Source organism: Neovison vison, chromosome 1 (assembly GCF_020171115.1).
Source record: "Neovison vison isolate M4711 chromosome 1, ASM_NN_V1, whole genome shotgun sequence".
NCBI classification, from domain to species: Eukaryota; Metazoa; Chordata; class Mammalia; order Carnivora; family Mustelidae; genus Neogale; species Neogale vison.
Genome location: NC_058091.1, coordinates 289,208,946 through 289,234,579, shown reverse-complemented (window position 1 = coordinate 289,234,579; position 25,634 = coordinate 289,208,946). Strand labels below are relative to the sequence as shown.

The window sequence follows — 25,634 nt, the reverse complement described above, 5'->3', positions numbered from 1 at the left end:
CATAATAGATGTGAGGGCCATCTCCACTTTTGTATTTGTCTATTCTTAGCAGACACTCTTACGAGCCTGGTGGCAGAAGGAGCTCAGCACCCAAGAGAGCTGGAAATTAGATTAAGGTTACAACCAAAGAACTTGATCTTGCCTTCTGCCCCCTTCACTTGCAAAGTTGAGTAACTTTGGGCCAGTCCCTGGAATACTCTTAACCTCCATTTTCCCAGCAGCTGAAATAAGATTGATTATCTCTACCTGCCTCAGAGTTAGGCGCTTTTTTTTTAATATGTATATAATTTTAAGGAAACAATTCACGAGAAAATTCTTTGTGAAGTGTAAAACAGTCAACAGGAACAAGAGTTGTAAGAGTTGTGTAATTGAGACCAACAAGAAACCATTGTGTTTAGTGTTGGCCATGGTGACCTCCCAGAGTCAACCATTCATTCGTTGAACAAATATTAATTGGGCTCCTATTTTATGTCAGGCAATTGCACTACAATCAACACAAGAAAAGTCCCCACCTGTTTAGAGCTTCCATTCTTGGGAGAGAAAAATATTTCAGTGGAGTAGTGTGGAATGTTGAGAGTTGAAGAGTAAATTGAGATGAGGCAGATGGGAGCATAGATGGAATAGAAGCATAGAGCATAGAGGGAATGTGGAGGTGAAAGAGACGAGAAGAGAACAGTGGCAGCAGGAGAGAAGCGCACGAGCAGTGTGCGTTATTTGTTTCCTTTATGGGTATAGAAAGTGGGGCAGCTGGCCAGTTGAGAAAAAGAATCAGGGGCAGGAGATGACTGGTGTGGGAGCCAAGTCCTCTGGGAAAGAAAGGAGGATGCAGCTGATGGTCCAGGTGGAGGAGGAGTTATCTTAAGAAAGAACTAGACATGCCTTTTCTTCTGAAAGCAGGTAGAAGAAAATGCAGGTGTTTTACATAATTATAGTAATGACTAAAATTTATTGATTGTGCAGAGCAAGATGCAAAGCCTGGTTCCAGGTCATATATATATATATATATATATATATATATATATATATATATATTCCTTTGATCTTCACAATAGCCTTATAAGATACCCATCTTTATTATTCCCATTTTACAGATGATGAAAGTAAGGAGCAGAGGAGTTAAGTACTTGCTCAACTTAATGCAGCAAATAGGTGATAAAGTTGCAACAAACCTAGGCAGAGTGACTCTAGAGCCACACACTTAACCGTGGGCTATGTTATATCTCAGAGGGTATTTCCTGGGTAAGGGAGGGATAATAAAGATATAAGATAAGATATAGACATATGTTGAAGTAGAGAAGTAGGGTGTTCAGGGACTTTACACTTTTGTTGCCTCTGTGGAGATGGAGGCCAGGCCATTTTTAATAATGAAAAAAGCAGGAAGGTGAGTAAGGGCTTAAAGTCACCTGAAAGGTCCTTAAGAGATCTTCTGAGTAAGTGCCCATATCTGCTTAGGTGGCTTTAGAAGACAAGGCCCAAAACAGTTCCATTTGAAAAAAAACTTTAATAAGTCTGCTTTTAAGGAGATTACTTTTGGTTATGAAAGTTTTACTTAATTCCATTAGCCCTATTACTCTGTTCCCCATTTTATAATCATCTTCGAGGTTCATTTTCTTACACTCTTAGACTCTCATTTCCAATGGCCTGGAAGTTTTAATGTTTCTTCACTTTTTACTAGGAAGTAGCTTGAGTTATGGAAAGAATCTGGGTCTTATATTATCTCTTATTTGTTGAATTGGTTTTATGAAATTATTTTTATGAAAATGTACTTCTCTAAGAATTCAAATGCCTTTCATTAAAAATTAAGCTCAGAAAAAATAAAAATTAAACTCAGAGCAAAAAATATACAAATCTATTTGAAACTATTTTATAAGAAAGAATTCAAACATGTTTTTATTGTTTTCATGTAAATTAAAGATCTGTATGGGGCTTGCATTTATTTTAACCATCAACAAGAGAATAGAAATTTTATTTTGAAGACAGATTTTGCTTGTGCTTTTAATGACAATATACTTTTTATTTTCTAATAATGAAATCCTTTGAACTGCTTTCTCCATTTAGAGACTTAGAAACCTGATACCACGTCAAACTGATTTCAATCTGATGCGGGTTACACACAGGTTTCAAGAAAAATATAAACACATGAAAGAAGATCTTGTCCACATGCATTTTGAGAAACTTGAAAAATTTCAAAAGCTCAAGGAAGAACAAAGATCTTTTAATATTGAAAAGGTTTTATAGTATGATTTTTCCAGAAATTGATTGGAGCATAGAGAATACTGTTTGGGATTTATGCCTATAGTACACATTGCATAAGCATTAATGTAGCGTAAGTTGCGTGTTCCTTTGACTCATGCCCCACCCCGCTCTCACCTTTCTCTCCCTTACTCTCCCCTTTGTTCCATTCCCACTCCTGCCCTCACCTCTCCTTGTGACCAGGAACGACAACTGCCATTCTCTGGAGTGGCAGGACAACTTGATTTCTTTTTATGTTGTCTGGTAGAAATTAATGCTTCACATGGGTGAGCGGTGGGGGTTTACAACTAACCCCTCCAGTGAAGGCTTATGATGGTTGCCCCCACTAAGGGATGTAGAGCGGGCATTCCCCCTCTGAGTTCCCTCTTTTGCAATCTCTTGGTTTTTCTGTCCTGCCTCATTTCTCTTGTCCTGGTAGTTTGAGGTGATATCCTGCTTGCTTTCTTTTCCAAACCCCTTAAACATCTCTTGCCTTCTTTCTGGCCCTTCTTGCTTTAACTAACTCCCCACTGCTTCTCAAATTTCTCTGAAAACCTTTAATGATCTCTTATGCCTTTAAGTACATGAGAACATGATGGTGTGAGGAATCGTTAAAGATTTTCAAGAGAATTTCAGGTGACTACATATATGGAATGTGTAAACTACAGGCAAAAGAATTATAGTTCTTCTCCTTGCACTACAAATCACTTTTTAAATTCATATATTTAAAATGGTAAGAAATGGACACATCCTGAATATAGTCAGCCCCCTGTGCAGAGGGGAGGGAAAGATGAGAGACAAATTCCGGAGGATCTTATGATCTCATTACTTGCCAGAGAGTAGATAAAGCGCTGGGCTTCCCCTCTTGCATTGCATGGTAAGGCGACAAGGCACTCCTAAAGCAGTGTCTAAAAAAGACCAAGTGCTGGGACTCTTAATTTTTAAGGAACCAGCCTGTCTAACCTTGATGTGCTAAGTGTAATGCAGAAAGAGTCCAAGGAAAGTTGGGAAAAAGGAAATATGAAACTATTAAATATTAAATTATGTTAAAAATGATAGGAAGCAGGGGCACCTGCGTGGCTTAGTCAAACATCTGACTCTTGATTTCAGCTCAGGTCATGATCTCAGGGTCATGAGATCAAGCCCCATGGTGGGTTCCATGCTGGGCCTGCGGTCTACTTAACATTCTCTCCCTCGCTCTCTGTTCCTCTTCCCTTCTGCCCGGCCCCCGCTTGTGTTCTCTCTCTCACATATAACAGAAAAAAAAAAAAATCGCAGGAAGCAAATAGGGAGAGCCTATGTCTTCCTGGTTTTCTTGAGAAGGAAAGATCAACATATTAACGATATAAAAAGTTATATTTTGGAAAGTAAAATGAAGAAAAATTTTAAGTTATTTATAATTTTTGACTTTTTAGTGGTTAAAGTTTCTTTGGATGGAAAAATGATATTATTAGCTCTAATATAATACTTAGTAGTAAAATCATGATTAGTTTTACATGTTACTTCATAAATAATCTAATCTTCAAAATATTTTGTCTGGTTTTCATGATTTCTTTTTTTGCTTTCATTTATGCTTGTGTTCTATTTAAAATAAATACTCCCAGGTAGAGAAGAGATGATCTAATAATGGTATCACATAATTCAGTATTTAATTCAGTATTTGAAGTAGCCTCTGATTTCATTGTTTAGCTGTGACTGAGTTTGGGGGAAGTTTGTCATATCTCCTGGATTCCCCAGAAGTTCTCCTAAAGACCATCTCCCAGATGGAATTTTCTCTTCAAGTCATCTTTAGAGACAGAATTTTCTCTTTGCATTATTGGATAGGTCAGAAGGTAGAATTGGGAAAGAATGATATTCTTCTTTGTATCTGAGGCACCTTTATTTCTTACAGTGTCATCACCTAGAATGAAGATGCACACATCTGATAGGCATAATTTGAGGATTCCAAAATCGTGTGTGCATTTTTAAAAAAAATATTTATTTATTTATTTATTTATTTGACACAGAGAGAGAGAGAGAGAGAGCACACAAGCAGGGGAGCAGCTAGCAGGCAGATATGGAGAAGCAGGCTCCCCACTGAGCAGAGTACCCCAAGTGGGGCTCGATTCCAAGATCCTGGGATCATGACCAGAGCTGAAGATAGATGCCTAACAGACTGAGCCACTCAGGTGCCCCCCCCAACAATTGTGTTTTAATATCATACTTTTTGAAATGAGTCATATTGATACCTGCTTTCTAACATTACATGTTTGTGACACCCACTCCATTGGTAAATTGCTGAGTTCTGAGAAATGTATATATGTTTACCTGTGAATGTGTAACATAGCCTGTTTTTCTGATGAGTGGAATAACTAAACATCTGTGGGATATTCAGCAACGCTTGAACAGAAGACGACAAAATGAAATAATGGCCAAAATCCAAGCAGCTATCATACAGATTCCTAAACCTGCATCAAATCGTACTTTGAGAGCACTAGAGGCCCAAAAAATGATGAAAAAGAAAAAAGAGGCAGAGGTAAGTGATAATCCTTTAATTTGGTGTTGTGTTAATCTTAATGAAAGAAAGATCTTTCTCTAAAACACAGAGACTGCCCCCAACTTCTTAGTTCCTTTTCAAATTATTGGTGGCATTTTTCCTTCTCATTCAAAACCCCTTCACTGTGTGCATATCTAATCCATATTATACTGTTATTTGTTCAGAATGAGAGAATGTAGCTGTAGGTCAGGGATAAGAAACTCATGTTAAATGACAGTACCAATCTGGACTCCTGTGTTGAGGATTCTGTGGTCACTACAAAAATATTCTAGAATGGTACTGCTGTGATGGGTCACAATCACCATGGGTACAGAGCTGTCAATCAAGGTACAATACCGTACATATGCCATTCCTACTATATGTTTTACTCAGTCCCTTCTCACCATGCTGCACTATTTTTCTATGAGTACCAGAAATGTTAAGTTGTTTGCTTGCTATCAGTATGTGTAAATTTAAGATACCTACGCTAGTGGTATTTTATTAGACCATACCAGCTGTCAGTCATTCTAGTAGAATACCATCTGCTTCTATTTCATAGTGGAGAAATACTACATTTTGATACTAATTCCTGCAGCCTTCATTGCATACTACTCCAGTCTTTATTAATGATAATCTCTCCTGGGACCTAAGGAAAAGAATAACAGTTACCATTTATTGAGGATTTGCTATATGTCAGCCTGTGGGTTGGCAACTTTACATTATCTTTCATTTGTAAATAACTCTCTAAGTAGGGTATTACTCCCCCAATTTCTAAATAAGGAAACTGAGACTCAGAAAACTGCCATGTTTCACTCTGAGGATAGTAAAGCAGAGATTGACAGGTCTCTCTGATATCTAAATCCAATACATTTTATGTTAATCCACATTTCTTTATTTTTTAATATTTAAAAAATAACCTTAAGCATAAATAAGGTTGCACAAGAAATGTTTAAGACATGCAAGATAATAATTTTTGAAGAAGGATTTATATCCCCCCCAAAATGCTTATTCTTCTTTAAAAGAATTGCAAACAAAAATTCATGGCCTGAGACTCTGATAGTTTTCATTCTCATTAAGTGGCCTTAGTTGCACTCCCAGAGCTAGAACTGTGAGTGGAATGATTCAGAGAGGGCAGCTTTCACACTCTTTTAGGTATATTTAGCCTAGTCTAAAAATAATGAATCAGAATTATAAAAGTATTCTATAATGCAGCTTTTCATGTCTTACCTTCTAATTAGCCTGAAATAGTAGTGAATACAACCTTGGAAACTTGTAAAGTGAACACAGTAAATGAAGATTTTTAGTGGCTTTTAGAGATGAAAAACTCATAACCAATTTTCTTTAAAGGATGTGGCTAATGAGATTAAGAAGTTTGAAGCCTTAATAAAAAAGGATCTCCAGGCCAAAGAAAGGTGAGATGTGAATTACTTTGACAATCACAGACAATCAAAAGCTATGATTTGACAATCATAGCTTTTAAATACTCAGAAATAGTTTATGGGGAATAGCTGCTCCAAAGATCTTTTTACTTTGTAGAAGCTTCATTAAGAGAGTACATGAAAGAAGGTAAATGAGCTAAAATTCAGGTTGATTGTTCATGAACAACTTTTGTAAAGACCAGGAGGACTATTATGAGTTGGGAAGTTATTTTATTTTTCTATGCTATGCTTACTGTCCTAAGTTAACACAATTTTTGAACATTTATAAAAATTGTTTCAAGTTACCACTAATTTAACTTTGTCGTAAAGCCTTTATTAGATGCTCATTGGTTTCTTTCATGTTGCGTGCTCAGCAGTTAGCATAGGGACCAGCAATAAAAAACTGTAGAATGAGTGTAACTCTCACTGAAATGGTCAGCTCCGGGGGTTATTTAAAAAAATGCCTGGTTAATGGGCTTCATTTACCTAAAGATAAAGATTCTCTCCCTTTTCTTTCCTATTAGGGGTCACTGACTCAGAGAAGATAATTGAGTAGGGTCTGCGTATGTGGGAGCAACTTGAATTCTTCCACATTTTTAAATAGGAACTTTCCAAATTCTACTCACTTAAATTTTATGGAATGTGAACTAATTTCTGTTAAAGAAGAAAAGCTGACACAAATTATATAAATCAGTTCCATATTAATATTTCTGAGGGAAAGAAACAGAGTCAAATGAGGAGAAATAAGAAAAAGAAGTGCTGGTGAGGACCTCAGGTGTGGAAGGAAACTAAAGGAAAGTGAAGAATACATACATTATATTTTTTCTACCCTCTGCAAAAACTTTTGATGCCCTATTCTGATTTCCACTGCCATTTACCAGTGCTGCCCCAGGCTAAAGAAAACACAATCCAAGACTACTCACCTAGTAGCCACGACCCAAACCCCACTATCCTCATCCCCGCCTGGGCCAGGAAACCACTGGATTTCTTCCAACTCTTTCACTCATCTCACCTGCCATGCACTCTGGAGTGATAAGTAGATGGTATCCACCAGAGCAATAACATGTTGAAATACTTTGGTTACTTTAGGTGAATAGTATTCCCTCTAGCTCTGTGGCCTATCCCTTTCCTGGGACCCCTCAATTTCCACGCAATTTAGCAACCAACATTAACACCAGACGTAGCAGTGGCCTGTGATTCCTGCACCAGCATCCATTTTGATTGATTAGTGTCTTTGCCATGTCAGTTGTTAATTTTTTTTTTTACTTTTTTTTTGTTGTTGTTTTTTAATTTATTTGACAGAGAGAAAGATCACGAGTAGGCAGAGAGGCAGGCAGACAGAGAGGGAGAAGCAGGCTCCCCACCAAGTAGAGAGCCTAATGCCGGGCTCGATCCCAGGACCCTAAAGCCGAAGTCATGACCTGAAACCGAAGTCACAGTCTGAGCAGAAGGCGAGGTTTAACCCACTGAGCTAACCAGGCGCCCTCAGTTGTTACATATTTTAAGATCATCCTGTGCAATACAGCTCAAACATTCACTCTGCTTATGGCTATTGGCTTTGCCAACCCATCCTGAACCTAAGTCTCTCTATCAATTAGCTTTAGAAACCCCAAACAAGAGCAGGTTAAATTAGATAGAGGTTTACCTCTCTCCTATAATAGAAACCAGAATATAAGCCTCTCAGGGAATCTGCTGGAGCTCCAAACTCATCAAGGACTGAGGCTTTCCTTTAGCTTCACTGTTCTATTGTGGTTTTTGTATATTCATTCATATTCACAGTACCAGATGGCTCCTGGGGCTCTGGCCATTTTGCCCATGTTCTAGATATAAGGAAGGAAGATAGGCAAAAAGTAATTACCTGAAATAGCTGAAATAGCTCCTTTTAAGACCTTCCCACAAGTTCCAGGTAAGATTTGTATTTACATTTTATTGGCCAGAATTTGGTCACATGGCCACACTTAGCAGAATGGGAGGCTGGGAAATGTAGGCTTGGGTTGGGTACACTCAGTTTGTACTCAGTTTGGGCTGAGCCCCTGAATAAATCTGGGGCTCTGTTTTTTGGAAAAAGAGAAGGAAATGGCAGTGTCTATCATAGATCCTTTCTCGGCAGAAGCCTCTACTTGGTCTTGCCAGAGATTTAGCTTTGGAGGGCCATGAACTATAGACATCCTCTCTTCAATTCTTAGGGCAGCAGGATAGGGCCTAGGGCAGCCAGACTCCCTGGACCAGTCACCAGGGACTGTGAAGCTTCACCTGGGACTCCAGATCCTTCTCAGAATGCTGCACAAAAAGCATTTTCTCTGATAGCCCAAGATAAAGAATGTTGGGAAGCACTGGTCTAAAGCAAATTTTTGAGGAAAACAAAAGTTATGGTATAGTAAGGGCCTTTGTTAAGTCCTCTATCAATCACTGCATTCATTCTGAATTTTTAGCTTAGAATCTAGAATTTAGAATTTAGCTTAGAATCAAGCATCTTCTGGGCCCTTTCAAAAATTTCACACTATTTGATTCCAGAAAGCACTAAAATCTCATAAGTTGACCATAAAGAACAATTTCTGCCCCTGCCCCTTTCACAGGCTGCTCCTGAAACAGTTCCTCAGGGATGTCACCACAAAGTCCATCTTCTTTTGTGGAAGAAGGAAACATTGTCTCAGTGAGAGCAATGCAAGAGCTCCCATGGCTGCTTTTCCCCCACATGTACTTTGTCTTAATTTTCTAACACAAATAATGCTAGCTGCTACTTTTTTTTTTTTAAAAGCTGAGGTTGTCGCCTGCTAAATTTGACAATTGAATCCATAGATTTACTTTAGACTCTTCCTAGCAATTGCTTTTTAAATATATACAAATTTGATCAAGGTTTCAATTACTAGTAATTCAAACACACCCAATTATTAACTCTGTGGAGGCCTGACAAGCAGATATAGAGAAAATGTAATTATTGCCCTCAAGAAACCCACATCTAGGAAAACGAATATTTATTCAAGTAAATATCACGTAGCTTTCTTCAGACCTTAATTGGAGTGAGACAGCAGATGGATGGGTGGAGCACAGACTGATAAATAAAGGAGTAACAACATGTTAAGTATATTAAACCACGTTAAGTATATTAAACCATGTACAATCCAAAGTTAATTATTTTAAACAGCACATTTGAGGAATGCCTGGGTGGCATTAGTGGGTTAAGCGCCTGCCTTAGGCTCAGGTCATGACCCCCAGGGTCCTGCTCAGGTCGAGCCCCACGTAAGGCTTCCTGCTTAGTGGAGAGCCAGCTTCTTCCTCTCTCTCTGCCTGCCGCTCTGCCTACCTGAGCTCGCTCGCTCTCTCTGTCAAATAAATTTTAAAAATCTTTAAAAAAACTTTTGAGTAAAAACATAGTAAGAATTTTAAAGGATGATCTAAAAAGTTAGGCCCCATAATTTTCTTAAGTACTTAATTGTATTAATTCTTCTTTTTCTTTTTTTTAATTGTACTAATTCTTAATAAATAGAGTTAAATTCTGTATTTGATCTTACTGAGGCTTTGGTAGCTACATAGCTTCTGCTCAAAGACTCTTAGTGACAGAATACAGCTAAATGTTGAGCCCCAGTTGATAAACAATTTCTCTGTGTGACTTTTTTCAAAGAATTACTCTGTATCATACTTCTTAACATATCATTTGAAGTTGAGCAGACATCAGCTACTTGTCAGAACTATGAGGCACCAGGACAGAGAGGAGTATAATAGGATACTTTTCTCATGAGCTCAGAGTTCATCTAGGAGCAGCAAATGTACAAAAAATGAAGTGTAATACAATATGATCTATAGACATGCATTTGTTACTTCATTAAATATGAATTAACTGTGCTTTATAAGAATACTTAGATCTGTACAGGAATTAATGGCAATTTAGTTCCTTTATATCATATTAATGTGTCCTTGGCTTTTGAATAAGGTTGTAAGTTGTATTTTATACTAAATACATTAAGAACTTGTAACATGAAAAAATATTTATAAATTAAAACATTATTTATTGGCAGGTAACAAGATATATCTTTTACCATTGTACTATTGTATCCTGTTTATTTTGTAAGGAGGTATGCAGATGAGAATTGATTATTTGATCTTTATATACATAAAAATGTATCTTTTACTTCTAAAGGTAACTTTTGAATGAACCTGTAAGTTCTTGTATTAAGCCACCATTGTCCTATTAAATTGAGCATATTTGATTTCTGTTGGTAACACTACCAGGTTCTTTCTGATTCTTTAATTTTGGACATGAGGTAGGATAGGAACCAAAGCAGATCTTCTTCAGGACTTGGGTCTTCAGGACTTGGGCAAGAGGCTAGGTCAGTCTTGTGTTTGCCAGTGTGGTATGATGAGCAAGTCATTTTTTAACTGTCAAGCTCCCAGTAAGAGCTGGGCCACTGGTCTAAGCCCTCAGAAAGTTACTGGAAGTTCATAGAGCATGCAAAGGAGCCTTTTCCTGAGGTCTTCCTCCATAGTCAATCAAAAGTAGGGGCATGTAACTGCATTGTTTTTTTTAAATCTAAATAATAACTATTATCCTTAGAGCCTCCAAGACTTCTGCAGATACAGCAGGCCAGACAGCTACTGATTTGTTAAACACTTATTCGGATGATGACTATATTAAAAAAATCCAAAAGCGCCTTGAGGAAGATGCTTTTGCAAGAGAGCAAAGGGAGAAAAGACGGCGGAGACTGTTAATGGACCAGTTAATAGCCCATGAAGCCCAAGAGGTAAAATATATAGATACAGCTTGAATAATAGTGCTGGAAAGTCTGCAAAATTTAGTCTTTTAAACACACACACACACACACATACATACATACATATATATATATGTATCTGCATTATTCATTATCTGTTACTCTGAATCAAATGTCAACAGAACATATTCACATCACCATGGCAAATACACTCAGAAAAAGAAATCTACATAAAAGATTTACTAAGTAATTTAAAATCTGGTGATGGTTATATAGCATTGTAACTGTACTTAATGCCACTGAATTGGACCCTTAAAAATGGTTGAGATGGTAAATTTTATGTCATGTATATTTTCCCTCAAGAAAAAAAAAATTACTGACCAAAAAGGAACCTAAAATCGATGTCAAGTATGTGTATCCATTGTTGCTTTTGGAGGTAAGAGGAAACTTTCCCCCAGTTCTTTTGAGATATAACTGACAAATAAAAAAATTGTATATATTTGATGTGTATGATGTGATGTTTTGATATATGTATATTTTGTGAAATGACTGCCATATGGAATTAACTGACACATCCATCACCTCACATAGTTAATTTTTTGTGTGTTTGGTGAGAACACTTAAGATCTACTTTTGTAAGTTCAACTTTTTTAGATTGGCATATAAGTGGGATTATGCAGTATTTATATTTTTACATTTGACTTATGTCACTTAGCATAATGGCTTTCAGGTTCATCCATGTTGTCACAAATGGCAGAATTTCCTTCTTTTTTAAGGCTGAAATAATATGCCATTGTGTATATACTCCACATCTTCTCAATCATTTCTCAATCAAAGGACACTGAGGTTTCTCCATATCTTGGCTATTGTGAATAGTGCTGCATTGAATAGGGGGATGCAGACATCTCTCTCAGATACTGATTTCATTTTCTTTGGGTATATACCGAGGAAGCGGGATTGCTGGGTCATATGGTAATTCTATTCATAATTGTTTTGAGGAACTGCCATATTGTTTTCCTTAGAGGTTGCACCAGTTTATATGTCCAGTGACAGTTTTTTAGAGTTCCCTTTTCTCCACATCCTTGCCAACACATGTTATTTCTTGTGGGTTTCTTTCTTTCTTTCTTTCTTTTTTTAATGTGATAATCATTCTAATAGATAATAGATGTGAAGTGCTATCTTATTATGGTTTTGATTTGGATTTCCCTGTTAATTACTGATGTTGAGCACCTTTTTCATGTATTTATTGGCCATTTGTTTGCCTTCTTTTGAGAAGTGTCTCTTCAGGTCCTTTGCCTTTTTTTTTTTTTTTAATTGGGTTATTTGGTTTTTTGCTATTACATTGTTTGAATTCCTTTTATACCTTGGGTATTAACCAAATGTACATTTGCAAATATTTTCTCCCATTCTGTAGGTTGCCCCTTCACTCTATTGGTGGTCTCCTTTACTGTATAGAAGCTTTTAGTTAGATGTAATCTTACTTATATATGTTTGTTTTTGTTGCCTGTACTTTGGGGGTCATATTAAAAAGAAAAAAATCATTACTTAGACCAATGTTAAGAAGTTTTTCCCCCTGTTCTTTCTTCTAGTAGTTTTATAGTTTCAGGTTTATGTATAAGTCTAATCCATTTAGAGTTGATTTTTGTATACAGTGTGAAATTAGCATACATTTTCATTTTTCTGCATGTGAACATCCAATTTTTCCAGCACCACTTGAAGAGACTGTTCTTTCCCCATTATGTTGCCTTGGCACCCTTGTTGAAGATCAGTTGACTGTTCAAGCATGTATATATTTCTGGGCTCTCTCTTCTATTCCATTGGTCTATATGTCTGTTTTTATGCAGTACCATACAGTTTTTAATACATAAATCAGGAATACCTACAGTTCTGTTCTTCTTGCTCAAGACTGCTTTGGCTATTCATAGTTTTTTTGTGGTTTCATATGAATTTTAGTATTTTTTTATTTCTGTAAAAAATGCTATTGAAAATTTGATAGTGATTTTACTAAATCTGTAGGTTACTTTAGATATTTTGGACATTTTAGCATTATTAATTCTTCTAATCCATGAACATGGGATGTCTTTCCATCTATTTATGTATTCTTCAATTCCTTTTATCAGTGTTTTAGTTTTTAGTACACAGATCTTCCACCTTCATAGTTAAATTTATTCCTAAATATTTTATTATTTTTGATGCTATTGTGAATGGGATTGTTTTCTCAATTTTTTTTCAGATTATTCATTGTATACAGGAACACATTTTTATACATGTGAGTTTTGTATATTGATTTTGTATCCTACAACTTTACTGAAATTGTTTTTCAGTTTGACCAGATTTTTTTGTGTTGCTGTTGTTGGTGTCTTCAGAGTTTTCTGTAAAAAAAAAATCACATCATATGCAAATGGAGACAGTTTTACTTCTTCCTTTCTAATCTGGATGCCTTTTATTCTTTTTATTGTTAATGGTGCTGGCTAAGACTTCCAATACTATGTTGAAAAGAAATGGTGAGAATAAGTATCTTTGTCTTATTCCAGATCTTGAAGGAATGCTGACAAGCTGATAGATTTTAGCATCATACTATCGAGTATGGTGTTAGCTGTGGGCTTGTCATACATGGCCTTCATTATGTTGAATTACATTCCTTCTCTGCTTAATTTGTTCAGTTTTGATCTTGAAAAGATACAGATTTTTTTTCAGATGCTTTTTCTGCATCAATTGAGATTATCAAAAAGGGAGTTTTTTCGTGAAAACAACATGGAAAAGTTGTTAGTCCTCTCAGTTTGTTTATTGGTTTACTCTAGTGGTTCTCAGTGTGATTCCTCGACTGGCAGCATCAGAATCACCTGGAAATTTTCAGTAATGTAAATAATTAGACCTCACCTCAGATCTACTGAATCGAGCTCAAATCACAGTTCTGGGGTGGAGCCTGTACTATAAGATCCTCTAGGTAATTTGATGCAGCTATAGTTTGAGAATCCCCGATCAACTCTCACATTGAACACATGTTCACTGAGCTGCTTCTATGCTCTGGGTACTGTTCTAGCTAGACCTAGGATACCATACTGAACAAGAATATTGAGAAATATGTTCTCACAGAGCTTGCTGTTTGGGAGAGGATCTATAAACAAGAAACGAGATTAGAGTGTGAAGGGGCAGTGAAAGTGATGGGAGGGATAGGTGACATAGCCCTCACTTGGTCCAGAGACAGTTTATAGAGGATGATAAATAGAAACATGAAGACGCTAAGTTTAGGTGTGGGTAGCTGTGGTGGGATGTGAGTGGGGTTAGTTTCCAGCAGAGGCTAGAATGGTGGAAATTAAAGTGTGTATCCAGAGAGAATATCATATAGAATGGCTCAGCACTGAGAGCTAAGGTTCTTAGCGAACTGAAGTCATTTGGCAGGCATCCTCAAAGACCAAATCATGATGAGCCTTGCCAGCTGTATAGAGGGAAATAGGAGCTTTTATCCTAAGTGCAAAGGGGAACAGCAGTTACAAGGTCAGATTTGACTTTAGAAAGATCACTCTTTGACTTTAGTTGTGAGAATAGATTACAGCAAGTGAAAACAGGTTGCAGCTGGATTCCTACTAGGTTAGAAATTATCCCAGTTTAAATTTAGGGTGGTGGCAATGAGGATGGAGAGAAGTGGCTTCAGGAGCTATTTTAGTAATAAAATCAATAGGTATTAATGGTTCCTTAGACAGTGAGGCAGTGAAAAATTGGGACGAGAGGCCAGCTTGGGCAGTTAGGTGGATGGAGGTGGCATTTACCGCAATATGGAAGATGATGTGGAGGAACAGACCTGAGAAGGTGATTTAAAATGTGAACGTAAACAGGACAAATTTGCATGTCTAAAATATGAAAGACTGGCATAAAACTTCACATAAGTATAAAGAAGTGAAATTATTTCTCTGTGGATTCACTTCTTTCTTAGAGAAAAATTTAAAAAACAAACAAACAAAACCCCTTTCATCCCTGTGCTAAAAAGTTCTTTCTTACTTCAGATACATGTATAAATTTACTCAGGCATATATCCTCCCTTTTACTTAATAGTCTCTCTTTTAACTGGAAGAATTACAGATTATGGAAATTGGATGATTAAAAAGTAGATCGTGAAATAACTACCAATTTCAAGTTTCCTTAAGTAACAGTGGAATTTTTTTTTAATTAATTAATTTATTTATTTTTTCTCAATTTATTTATTTTCAGAAAAACAGTATTCATTATTTTTTCACCACACCCAGCGCTCCATGCAAGCCGTGCCCTCCATAATACCCACCACCTGGTACCCCAACCTCCCACCCCCCCGCCACTTCAAATCCCTCAGACTGTTTTTCAGAGTCCATAGTCTCTCATGGTTCACCTCCCCCTCCAATTTACCCAAATTCCCTACTCCTCTCTAACGCCCCTTGTCCTCCATTCTATTTGTTATGCTCCACAAATAAGTGAAACCATATGATAATTGACTCTCTCTGCTTGACTTATTTCACTCAGCATAATCTCTTCCAGTCCCGTCCATGTGGATGCAAAAGTTGGGTATTCATCCTTTCTGATGGAGGCTGAATGGTCTCCACCCAAGATTATACAGTGGAATTTTTAACACACTTCCATTTGTGTTAAAAAAACACTTGTGCATGGGCTTGGGTGAATGAATTCTTTCTGACTTTCCTCACTTTGTACCAGGATGCTATTAGCATTGGGTTTTCAAGGATCTGGCCAGAGATTTGTTAAGGGGCCAGCAACCTAACAGACATTAAAGTGAGTTAATGCTCTGGCTATTTCCAGCAAGTGAACTATTTCTTTTCAGTGTTTGGGAAAACTGCTGTTCCTCCAACCAGCCTGGGGTATGCAGCAAGGGACCTGCACTTCCACTGCCTCCTTTCTATCAAGTGTAGTGTCCCCGCCTCCCTGCACAGCTGACACAAGTGCCCGGGCCACAGTAGTGGACTGTGAAATCTCCATTTGCAACATGGCCTGTTTTCCTATCCATCCTTCTCTCTTCCCAAATATTATTTGTCAGGGCTGGGGTTTCTTCCGCTTCTAAGTACCTGCAGCTTTTTGAGAGCATGGATCTGATGTCAGCCCTAGATGCTTTTACTCTGGCTTCATTTGTACTGAGATACCAAGAATGCCTCTAAATATCTTCTCTAGCTTCCAGGTTGTTGCAGCTTTCCCCTCGGGTTTGTATGCTCTATTTTAGTTGGGCTTGTGAAGAGAAAGCCAGAGACCCGTGCTCAAGTTGTTCTCTTGCCTCATGATTCATAAAGAAATGGATTACATGAATGAAATGATGAGATTTAGGGTTAGAACAATCACTTTAAGTTTTTTGGGTGGATTTTGGAGACGGGTTGGGGGAAGGATGGTAGAGGAGAGGCTGATATTGTTCAAGGTAGGGGAGGTGCCCATCGGTATGGAATGGAGTAATGGGTGCCTTAAAAACATACACAGGAGGTAAAATAGACTACTTCTTCAAGAACTGGATATTAGGAATGATAAGAGAGGAATAAACTTCGGATGGCACTAACATTTTAGGTCAGAAGTCATAGCTTTTTATAGGGTCATCAACTGAGATGGGGAAATTCTGAGGGAGGACCAAAACTGAAGGGGAGTTGGTGAGTTTAGTTTAGGTCTCGATGGGTTTGAAGTACCTCATATGCATTTAAAGTGGAGATATTCAAACTGTCAACCCAATTTAGCTCCCAGCTGGTTCTATGGTCTTTTAGCTAGCATCTTGGTTGGCTCTTGGGATTCACTCCAACTTAATTATCTCTACCTTCCCGAACCTATTCCGTGTTATTTTCTTGGAAACTGTGTTTGAACATCAGATCCCTCCCCTATGTCTTAACCCAACATCCTTAAATATTTAGCTTCCAGGTCTTTCCTGCAGGACTCCATTCCTCCCCAGGAGCTGCTCAGGCATCTTTGTCATTCTGAGCATGGCATAGAGCAGGGTAGGCTCCTGGCTCCAGGTCATGCGAAAAGCAAAGGGCCTGACATCCAAATTGAGGGTATTTTGGGTTGCATATCTTTCTAAATCTTCCCCAAATATAATTAAAGGAGAATTTTTTTTATTTTATTCATTGTAGATATAGATTATTTCATCTAAGATAGGGATTAAGCATAAATCTGTTTAGGCTGCACCGAGCATCTAACCATAGCTTGTATCTTTCTATGAGAAAATGTGTTCCACATCCCTGTGAAATTTTTGGGAAAAAGTCTATTTCTAAAATATGAACTACTTGTACAATGGAACAAAAAAATAAATCTTTTCCACTCAACTTCTGGGTGCAGGTCTTAATACACTTGATGGTTCTTCATACTAAGGCTTTACATCCATAGATTTGACTCAGCATTCAATAGTGATTTCCTTTTCTTTTTACCTTTCTAACTATAATGTGTGGTCAGTAATCAAAACAGTTCTGACCAATCCAATTTGTTCTTTATAAGGGTCAGAAGACTAGAACTCATCTGGACAACTAAATTGCCTTGCCATATAAACAACCAAATTATAGAATCTACTCTATACTAATTATAGAATTCACTTGAATAATAGATCAAGCCTATATTATTAAAATATATATGGCTGTGACTATGCTTTATATATCCAAAACCACCCCCAAAATGTGGTAGGCAGTTTGGGCTGGGCTCAGCTATGCTGTCTTATTGCTGGTCTCAGCAGCCTCTCTCATGTGTCTTTGGTCAGCTGGTGTGTTGGCTGGAGCTTCTTCAGGTCCATCTGGGAAGACTGGTGCCTCACTCGACCTCATCTCTCATTTTCTTGCAGACCAGAAAATGTGGCAGCCGTGGTGGGGTTGGGCCGCACGAGAATTAAGAAAACCAGATCCCATGTGTGTGGGATTTTTTTGTTGGTTCTTTGTTTTTTGTTTTTTACTAATATTCCTTTGGTCAGTTTAATCAAATGGTTACCCCATACCCCATATTTAAGGAGTGGAGCAATGTATTGTGTGTATATATATATATATATATAATATATATTATTTCTTTTCAGCGTAACAGTATTCATTGTTTTTGCACCACACCTAGGGCTCCATGCAATCCGTGCCCTCTCTAATACCCACCACCTGCTTCCCCCAACCTCCCACCCCCTGCCCCTTCAAAACCCTCAGATTGTTTTTCAGAGTCCATAGTCTCTCATGGTTCACCTCCCCTTCCAATTTTCCTCAACTCCCTTCTCCTCTCCATCTCCCCTTGCCCTCCATGCTATTTGTTATGCTCCACAAATAAGTGAAACCATATGATAATTGACTCTCTCTGCTTGACTTATTTCACTCAGCATAATCTCTTCCAGGCCCATCCATGTTGCTACAAAAGTTGGGTATTCATCCTTTCTGATGGAGGCATAATACTCCATAGTGTATATGGACCACATCTTCCTTATCCATTTGTCCGCTGAAGGGCATCTTGGTTCTTTCCACAGTTTGGCTTTTTGATAAGAATAGCTGCAGGATACAATTGCAAGGATATGGATGAAGAAAACTGAGGAGTTTGTGGCCATTTTTGCATTCTGCCTCAGCTCCACTACTGGATCTTGAAAGGAAACAAATGGTTAACATTAAAGAATCCAGAATTTTAAAATTAGATTACCCATATGTTTCAAAGTTGTTCATGATTTTATTTTGTATTTTATGTATGTTACTAAAAATTCATGTTTATTTTCAGTTGAAGTTTCATTTAATCTACATTTTTATATAATTCCCGGGTTCAAGTTTTGGAATTTACAATGGAGTGTTATTATTATTTGCATCCAGATTCTGAAAATATATAGGGTATTTCTCTCATAATCTCACAGTGGCAGAGATCATTTGAAACAATGTCATTAATAATGCTAGATTTTCTTCCTAAACAGTTGGATTGTTGAGTGTTAAAAGGACAACTCCAATGTTTAAGTATTCTTTTACATCTTTCACCTTGAGAATTTTAATTACCTCCTCCTTCCACATGATGTCTCTGTTTAGACAGAATGAGAGCTTGAAGGTGCTTTGGAGATCATCTTCCACCTAAACCCCTCATTTCACCTGTCAAGAAGTAGGCCCTGAAAAATCCAAATTACTTGTCCAAAGCAACACAGCCAATTAATGGTATGACTGGGGCTGCAATGTCTTCTGATTCCCAATTTAATGCTTTATTCCACTGCTCATGTACTGACTACCCTTCTGCTCTCTTAAAATAGATAGAGAGCCAGGAGAATGCATCTAGTTTCTCGTTCAGATTACATCCAGTCAGATTTTCTGAGACAAGCTGTAGGTCATGGTCTCTTAGACTCTTCTCTAGTCTTCCCATTCTATCAAATTCCAGCTTTTCTTCACACAGGTAGTGAGAGGTCTACACTGGAAACTAACCGTATCTGCCATCTTCAGCCAAAGTCTGCATTTACTTTTATAACCAGTATTTATTTCAGGAATTTCAAATTTCTGAAAACATGCTTGTAAGTTGAGAATCATATCCTTTGTTTATAACACCTTGAAAACAGTTACCTAATTTATTTTTCATTGGATTTTAAACAAAGTAACAATTCACTTAAAATAATTGTGACTTGCAAAATCATAGTGTTTCCAGATACCAAAATGGTACAACCTTTGTTGGAAATCTTCATTTTTATAACTTGATTTTTGCCATGTACAAATTTAAATCATAGCATAGATGTCAAGGAATACTCTGTCTTGCGCACGTTATTTATACACAGCCTTCTTAATCCAGTGGGAAATTTGGACATGGCCTTGACAAATAATTGGCTTCCCAATGGTGTTTTCAGGAGGCATATCGGGAGGAGCAGCTGATTAATCGACTGATGCGGCAGTCCCAGCAGGAACGCAGGATTGCTGTGCAGCTCATGCATGTTCGACATGAGAAGGAAGTTTTATGGCAAAACAGAATTTTCCGAGAAAAACAGTATGAGGAGAGACGACTTAAAGATTTCCAGGATGCTCTTGATAGAGAAGCGGTAAACGATAACTCCCTTAAAAATCTAAGCTTACTTTTGATCCTTTCTACCAAGTCAAGGTAAACAAAACTGCATTTAGTTGCCAGTCACTTAAGAAGAATTAATTTTTATATGATCTCCCTCTTAACTCCCTATTTTTATCTTTGTGTAAGTAAAATCACAGCCCATAGGGCTTCTACATGTCACACTCTCCCCCTTTAGTCTTGCTTCAATTTGATGTTCATGACCAATCTTTATGTCCACATAAAGTCATTTTGGTGGCCTGGAACTCGTTCTCCAGTAGATTCCTCAAGAAGGGCTCAGGGAACAATATTCCGTGTGTGTTGTATTGGATATTGTGTGGTGTATAACAGGATAGGCCTTTTATACCTGATGGTCAGTTTTGCTCTATATAAAATCCCTAGTCCACATTTTATTTCCTTGAATATCTTAAATACATCATTCCATTTTCTTCAAGTCAAAGTGTTATTGCCTATAATGTGATAATCAAATTTTCAGTTTCTTGTGTTATTACTCCATTTTTGTAGATCTACTTTATTTTCCTTTAAAATCTTCTAAGTTTACTTGGATGGTATTGTTCTTGGTCATTCTGGGTGAACATTCTCAGGTGGTGAGAGCACTTTTAAGCTGCCTCTTTTCTATAAGATGCTGTTAGTCTTTAATAAATGATTCCTTGTTTTGTGATAAAATAGGATTTTTATCAGGTCCACAGTGCTTGAGTCCTTCCTCTAAACCCAAATAGGCGACTTATTCAGGGAACTCTGGTTGATTGTATTTGAGAATGGTACATACGTAGGTATGCTCTTGGCCACTGTGGCATCAGTCCATCTAGGTCCTTTTATAACTCTGAAAATCAAAATATCTAATCTTTTGATTATTTAATACATTAATATTTTCCTTATCTTTATGTATATGTGGGTTCTAGTTATCAAAATAGATCTATTTTATCAATGGATTATGTAGATTTCTTCTTGCCTATTTCCTATTGGAGGTATTTCAAACATATTCAGTCTGTTGGTCCAGATTTGACTGAAGAAGTAGAAAACTTGTATGAATGGCATTTTAAATAGCCTGTCTTCAGCTCCATAAAACAATCACAAAACTAGGCTGAATGGAAGAGAACACCTCATAAAAAATAGGAAGGGAATGCTTTATGTATCAGATTCATGGTTTACACTATGATAGTCCATGAAAATAAATACAGCTTTTGCCAAAATTATACAATTTTTAGAAACATCATTTAAAGGTAAAGAAAATGGTGCTCTTGCCTTTTGTAGAATAGACATTGCTGAAAAGTTAGGGGTAGGGGTAAAGAACTATACCTCCATTACTCCATGAATTTGAGCTGCATGATCACTGATTTCAGGTGTCCTCTTAAAGAGCTGAATTATCTGGATAATTGTTTTATCCCTCTATTTTGAAAAGAGTGAACTTGAATAGATTGAATGGTATTTGCTTACTTTAGAAATTATGTGTTTAGCTAATCTTTCTAAGTGCCTATTGAAAAATATGTCTGCTTCAAGCCCAGTTAATGAAGTGCATAGTATCAAAGCATTTATAGCAGGACTGGGCTTACTGTGACAACCTGCATTTTTCTTTAACTAAGCCTGAACAGACTTTAGAGGACTAGAACACTCAGGCCTGCTAGAGCCTCAGAGACCAGAGCCATGAGGTTCTGTAGCAATTTTCCCTCAAGGGAAAATTATATCCCTTCCTCTCACAATGATTAACTTTCCTTAAAGCTGAGGTATCTGCTTCCCTGAAACTCTTCTTTGTGAGGTGGTTGATTTCATGGGTTCTCTCTGAAAATACTGAATTTATAACCTCCTACATCAACAGTGGCTGGTGTACAAGTAGGAGCCAAAGAAATAAATATTGAATTGAAGTTTCCAAAGGAACACTGTTACCTTTTCTTCCTAGTCTCATGCACTAAATAAACAGAATATATCTTGTTCCCCACAGCTGATCGTTCTACTGCTTTCCTATTGTGGAGAAGAGACTTTTTTAAAAATTGTTGTTTTACTTGCTACTGTTCTTGTAGTTTTTGTTGTTTGTGGTAGGAGAAGGGGGAGAATTCTAGAAGTACTTTTAAACCTCTTAAAATTTAAAAAATCTTTTAGGTGGGGTGCCTGGGTGACTTAGTCAGTTAAGCATCTAACTTTCGATTTTGGCACAGGTCATGATCTTGGGGTCTTGGGGTCAAGTCCTGCATTGGGCTCCAGTCTCAGTGGAGACTCTGTTAGGGATTCTCACCCCTGCCCCTCCCCCCCGGCTCGCACTCTCTCTCTCAAATAATAAATAAATCTTTTTAAAAAACTAAAAAATAAAAAGTCTGCTAAGGATAGAGGCTATTAGTAATATGTCATATTATTAATATTAATTATTAGTCTACTATCACATCTTCCCTTTCTGTTGAGTTCTGCTATGGAAATGCTCTCCTGGTTTTCTTCCTTCTTCATTGGCTGCCTCTTCTTGGCCTTCTTTGTTGGCTCATTCTTCTCTAATACCAAAACATTTAATGCCAGTCTTCCTTAAAGCTTAGTTCTAGGCCTGTTTCTTTGCTGCTCTGTGTTATTTCCTCAGACAACGTCTTAATGCACAACCAGGGTATGTAATTGCTGTGAGAGGCGACTCATACATTTATACGTTGTCCTCTGCAGCCAAGACCCATGTACTCAACTGCTTTTCTGACATCACTACTTATATCCCAGTGACACCTTAAATTCAACATGTTGAAGCCAAATTTATGACCCTTCTTACTAAACTGCTCTTTTTCAAGTTTTTGTATTTCCATAAATGACAACATTATTTATTCGGTTATATGAGTATAAAACATCAGGATCCACTCAAAACCTGTTGAACCCTTTCTTCCATTTCAAAAACATCACTGTCTTGTCCATCTCACATACTAAATATTTCTTCAATTTGTCCATTTTTCCCCATGTCTACACTACCAACTCAGTCTCTGCTACTATTACTATATGACTATGACTGCGACTACAACTATTACTACAGTGGTCTCCTTCGTCCATTTTGAGTGGCTGTGAATTAGCAACTGCAGTTGGGATATAACATTCTTTATATTCTCTAAATCAGCCCAAGCTTGAAGTCCAGCAAACCTCTGCCCATAGAGATGCACAAATGCACAGTGCCCCAGGTCACAGGCCAAGTCACCAGGGAAACACTGACATCCTTAGGGCCAGGCCCAGCCTGCTGTCCTTGAAACCCGAGTTGCCCCAGACCATGCACATTGCCTCCAATGGCACATGTTTTCGCAGAGGGTGTTCCAGCTTTCATGAGTCCCTCACATGTTCTCTTCTGAGGCTCTCCTGCTCCCCAGGAAGTGCCAAGAAGTGGGTGCACATCTTTTCCTCTTTTTGCTCTCAGAATCTTCCCTCCTTTCCACTCCCTTGGAGTGACCGAGATTAACTTGCCTTTGAGGAAAGTCCTTTAAAGTGAGGAGGAGTTTCCAGTAGCTTCTGCTTTTCTGTCTTGCTAAAATTTCCTGAAGTAGGAGGTAAAAAGAACCTGTTAGAAAAGAGGGAAGGGGAAATTAGAGATAACTTATACAAATTTCCTGCCCTACTATTATCTCCTACAAATCATTTTCCATTGTGCAGGCAGAGGAACCTTCTCGATTCTCAGATTTGACCATTGGCCTCATACTCAAAAGCCCACCCATGGCTTCTCTTCGATCAGATCCCTGCTCACACCTTGCTCCTGTCTGTCTCCTGGACTCTGGCCATACTGGTCTGCTCTCAGATCCTTGAACAAGTCATTTCTTCTGCTATCCCCTTCTTCCCTCATACCTTTCCCCAGCTACTCATCTTTCAGAACTCTGTGCACAGGCCACTTCTTCTCTAGGCCAGGACTCCTGTGAGGACCCATACTCCATCACCCTTCCTGGTGACACTGTACAAGTGCACAGTCATTGTGAGGCTTTTTCACTGCCCCTCCCACTGCATATAAGCTCTGTGAGGAAAGGGATCATGTTTGCTTCTGCTCACTATTGTTTCCCCAGGGCTGAGGCCAATGTCTAGTACATTTCAAGAAAGGCCAGGGTGGGGCGGGGGGTGGGGGGGCAGTAGTGCAGAAAGGGAAAGAGGGAGAGAGAGAACTTTGTGTTGTCCATCATCAGTTTTTGTCTGTTTTGGTTTTGTATTTAGATTAAATCTCTTTATCTCATCCTTTAAGATAATTGAGTATCTATTCTATATTGTTTCTGATTTCAAATTTCTATTCTACCTATTAGTAGTAATAGTACTTAATTATAATAATATTTAACATTTTTTGAGCATTTATTGTGAGTCCAGCATTGAGCTGTGTTTATCACATGTACATATAATTCTTGCAACAGCCATCGGAAGTGGACGCTACACTTGTCTACATTTTGCACATAAGGGAAACAGGACTTAGAAAGCTCGCCTTCACACAGACTGTCAGTGGTGTAGGCAGGAGCACAGCTGGCTCTAGCAGACTCCAGAGTCTGGGCCCATAACAACCGAGATTGACTACCTCCTACAGACTTCCTTTTTCCTTTTCCTTCTTTCTTTTTTTTTAGGGCTTCAACCCAATTTGCTGCAGTGCGACAGGAAATGGTGATGGGTTTAGCACAGGGAGGTGGGGTTGGGTAAAGGTAGAAAACTAGTAGCTAAAAAGTAGGAAGAAAGGCATGGAGGGAGGAAAGGAGACAGCACCGCGGTGAAAGCTGCTGCCTTCTGGCGAGGATCATTACACTGGTCCCTGTAAGGCTTGGGTCCCTTCCCACCTGAAACATTTCCACATGATTTACAGGTACTCTGAGTCGAGCAACCTCACACCCCATTTCCTGTCACCACACAAGTTCTCATCTGGCTACTTCTGTTCTTTTAGATTCCTCTTCATCAGACCTCTTCACAGGTGATGAACATACCATAGAGCTTCCTACTGAAATGGTGTGCTTTCCCCAGGAAGTCAGGGCCTATAGAACAACACAACAATAACAAATTCTGGTGATTCCTGAACTTGCCAAATGGACAGGACTGACCTCGGGGGTCACCCAGCCTGACCACTTTCCCAATAAAAAGAAAGCAAACTAAATATAAAACACTAACAAAAACAAATGAATCTTCCATTTGGTTCAGTGGACAAAGACCATAGTCCATTGTCAGGCATTTAGTCATGTGTGAGGAGTATCACAAGAAATATTTGCTGATGGGATGGGTTTGGTAAGCTTTTCCATGTATGCCAAGTCTTCTTAATACCCCCATTTCACGCTGAGGACATGGGGGTTGAGGGGGGCTGGGACTAGGAGCTTAGGACTTGACTTCTGTATACAGGCTGGGGCTTGACTGATGGCAGCTCTCCCAAGGCCCGAGTTCACCTCCATTTTACACTCATTGAGTTAAGTTACCGGAGGCAAGTCTGGTTTCTGGAGCATGTTAGCCCAGGATAGAATTTCTCAAGGAGCTGGGATAACTATTTGAAAAACAGCGTTTAGTCATGCTTTGAGCTTTGCACTTGACCTTTGCTCTTTGTGTGAAGAAAGGTTTTCCCTAAACAAAATAATAGTGCAAACGAAGCAGAGGGTCATAACAAACTGTATTTCATTACTTTCTGCAGAAATAACTGTTCTGTATGAGTAAATTTTACCAATTTATTAAGGCTATAGGAGCAGAATGGGTTTTTTTGCTGTTGTTATTGTCTAAATACATTAAACATTTGTGGTGCATGTGTGATATTCTCAAGCCAGTAATATCAGAGATTTTCCAAAATATTTTCTAAGAATGAATCAGTATCCTCGAACTCTCTCACTAAAA

At 38.1% G+C, this 25,634-nt stretch overlaps 1 protein-coding gene across 1 annotated transcript in view; it reads left to right on the top strand.

Annotated features, from left to right (window-relative positions):
- Positions 1-25,634, top strand: part of SPEF2 (sperm flagellar 2) — a 176,586-nt gene that overhangs the window by 25,218 nt on the left and 125,734 nt on the right. Inside the window, exons 4-7 of the mRNA XM_044232833.1 lie at positions 4,607-4,747; positions 6,095-6,159; positions 10,718-10,904; positions 19,648-19,836. Coding sequence (XP_044088768.1) covers positions 4,607-4,747; positions 6,095-6,159; positions 10,718-10,904; positions 19,648-19,836 — 582 coding nt within the window. The remainder of the gene's footprint in view (positions 1-4,606; positions 4,748-6,094; positions 6,160-10,717; positions 10,905-19,647; positions 19,837-25,634) is intronic.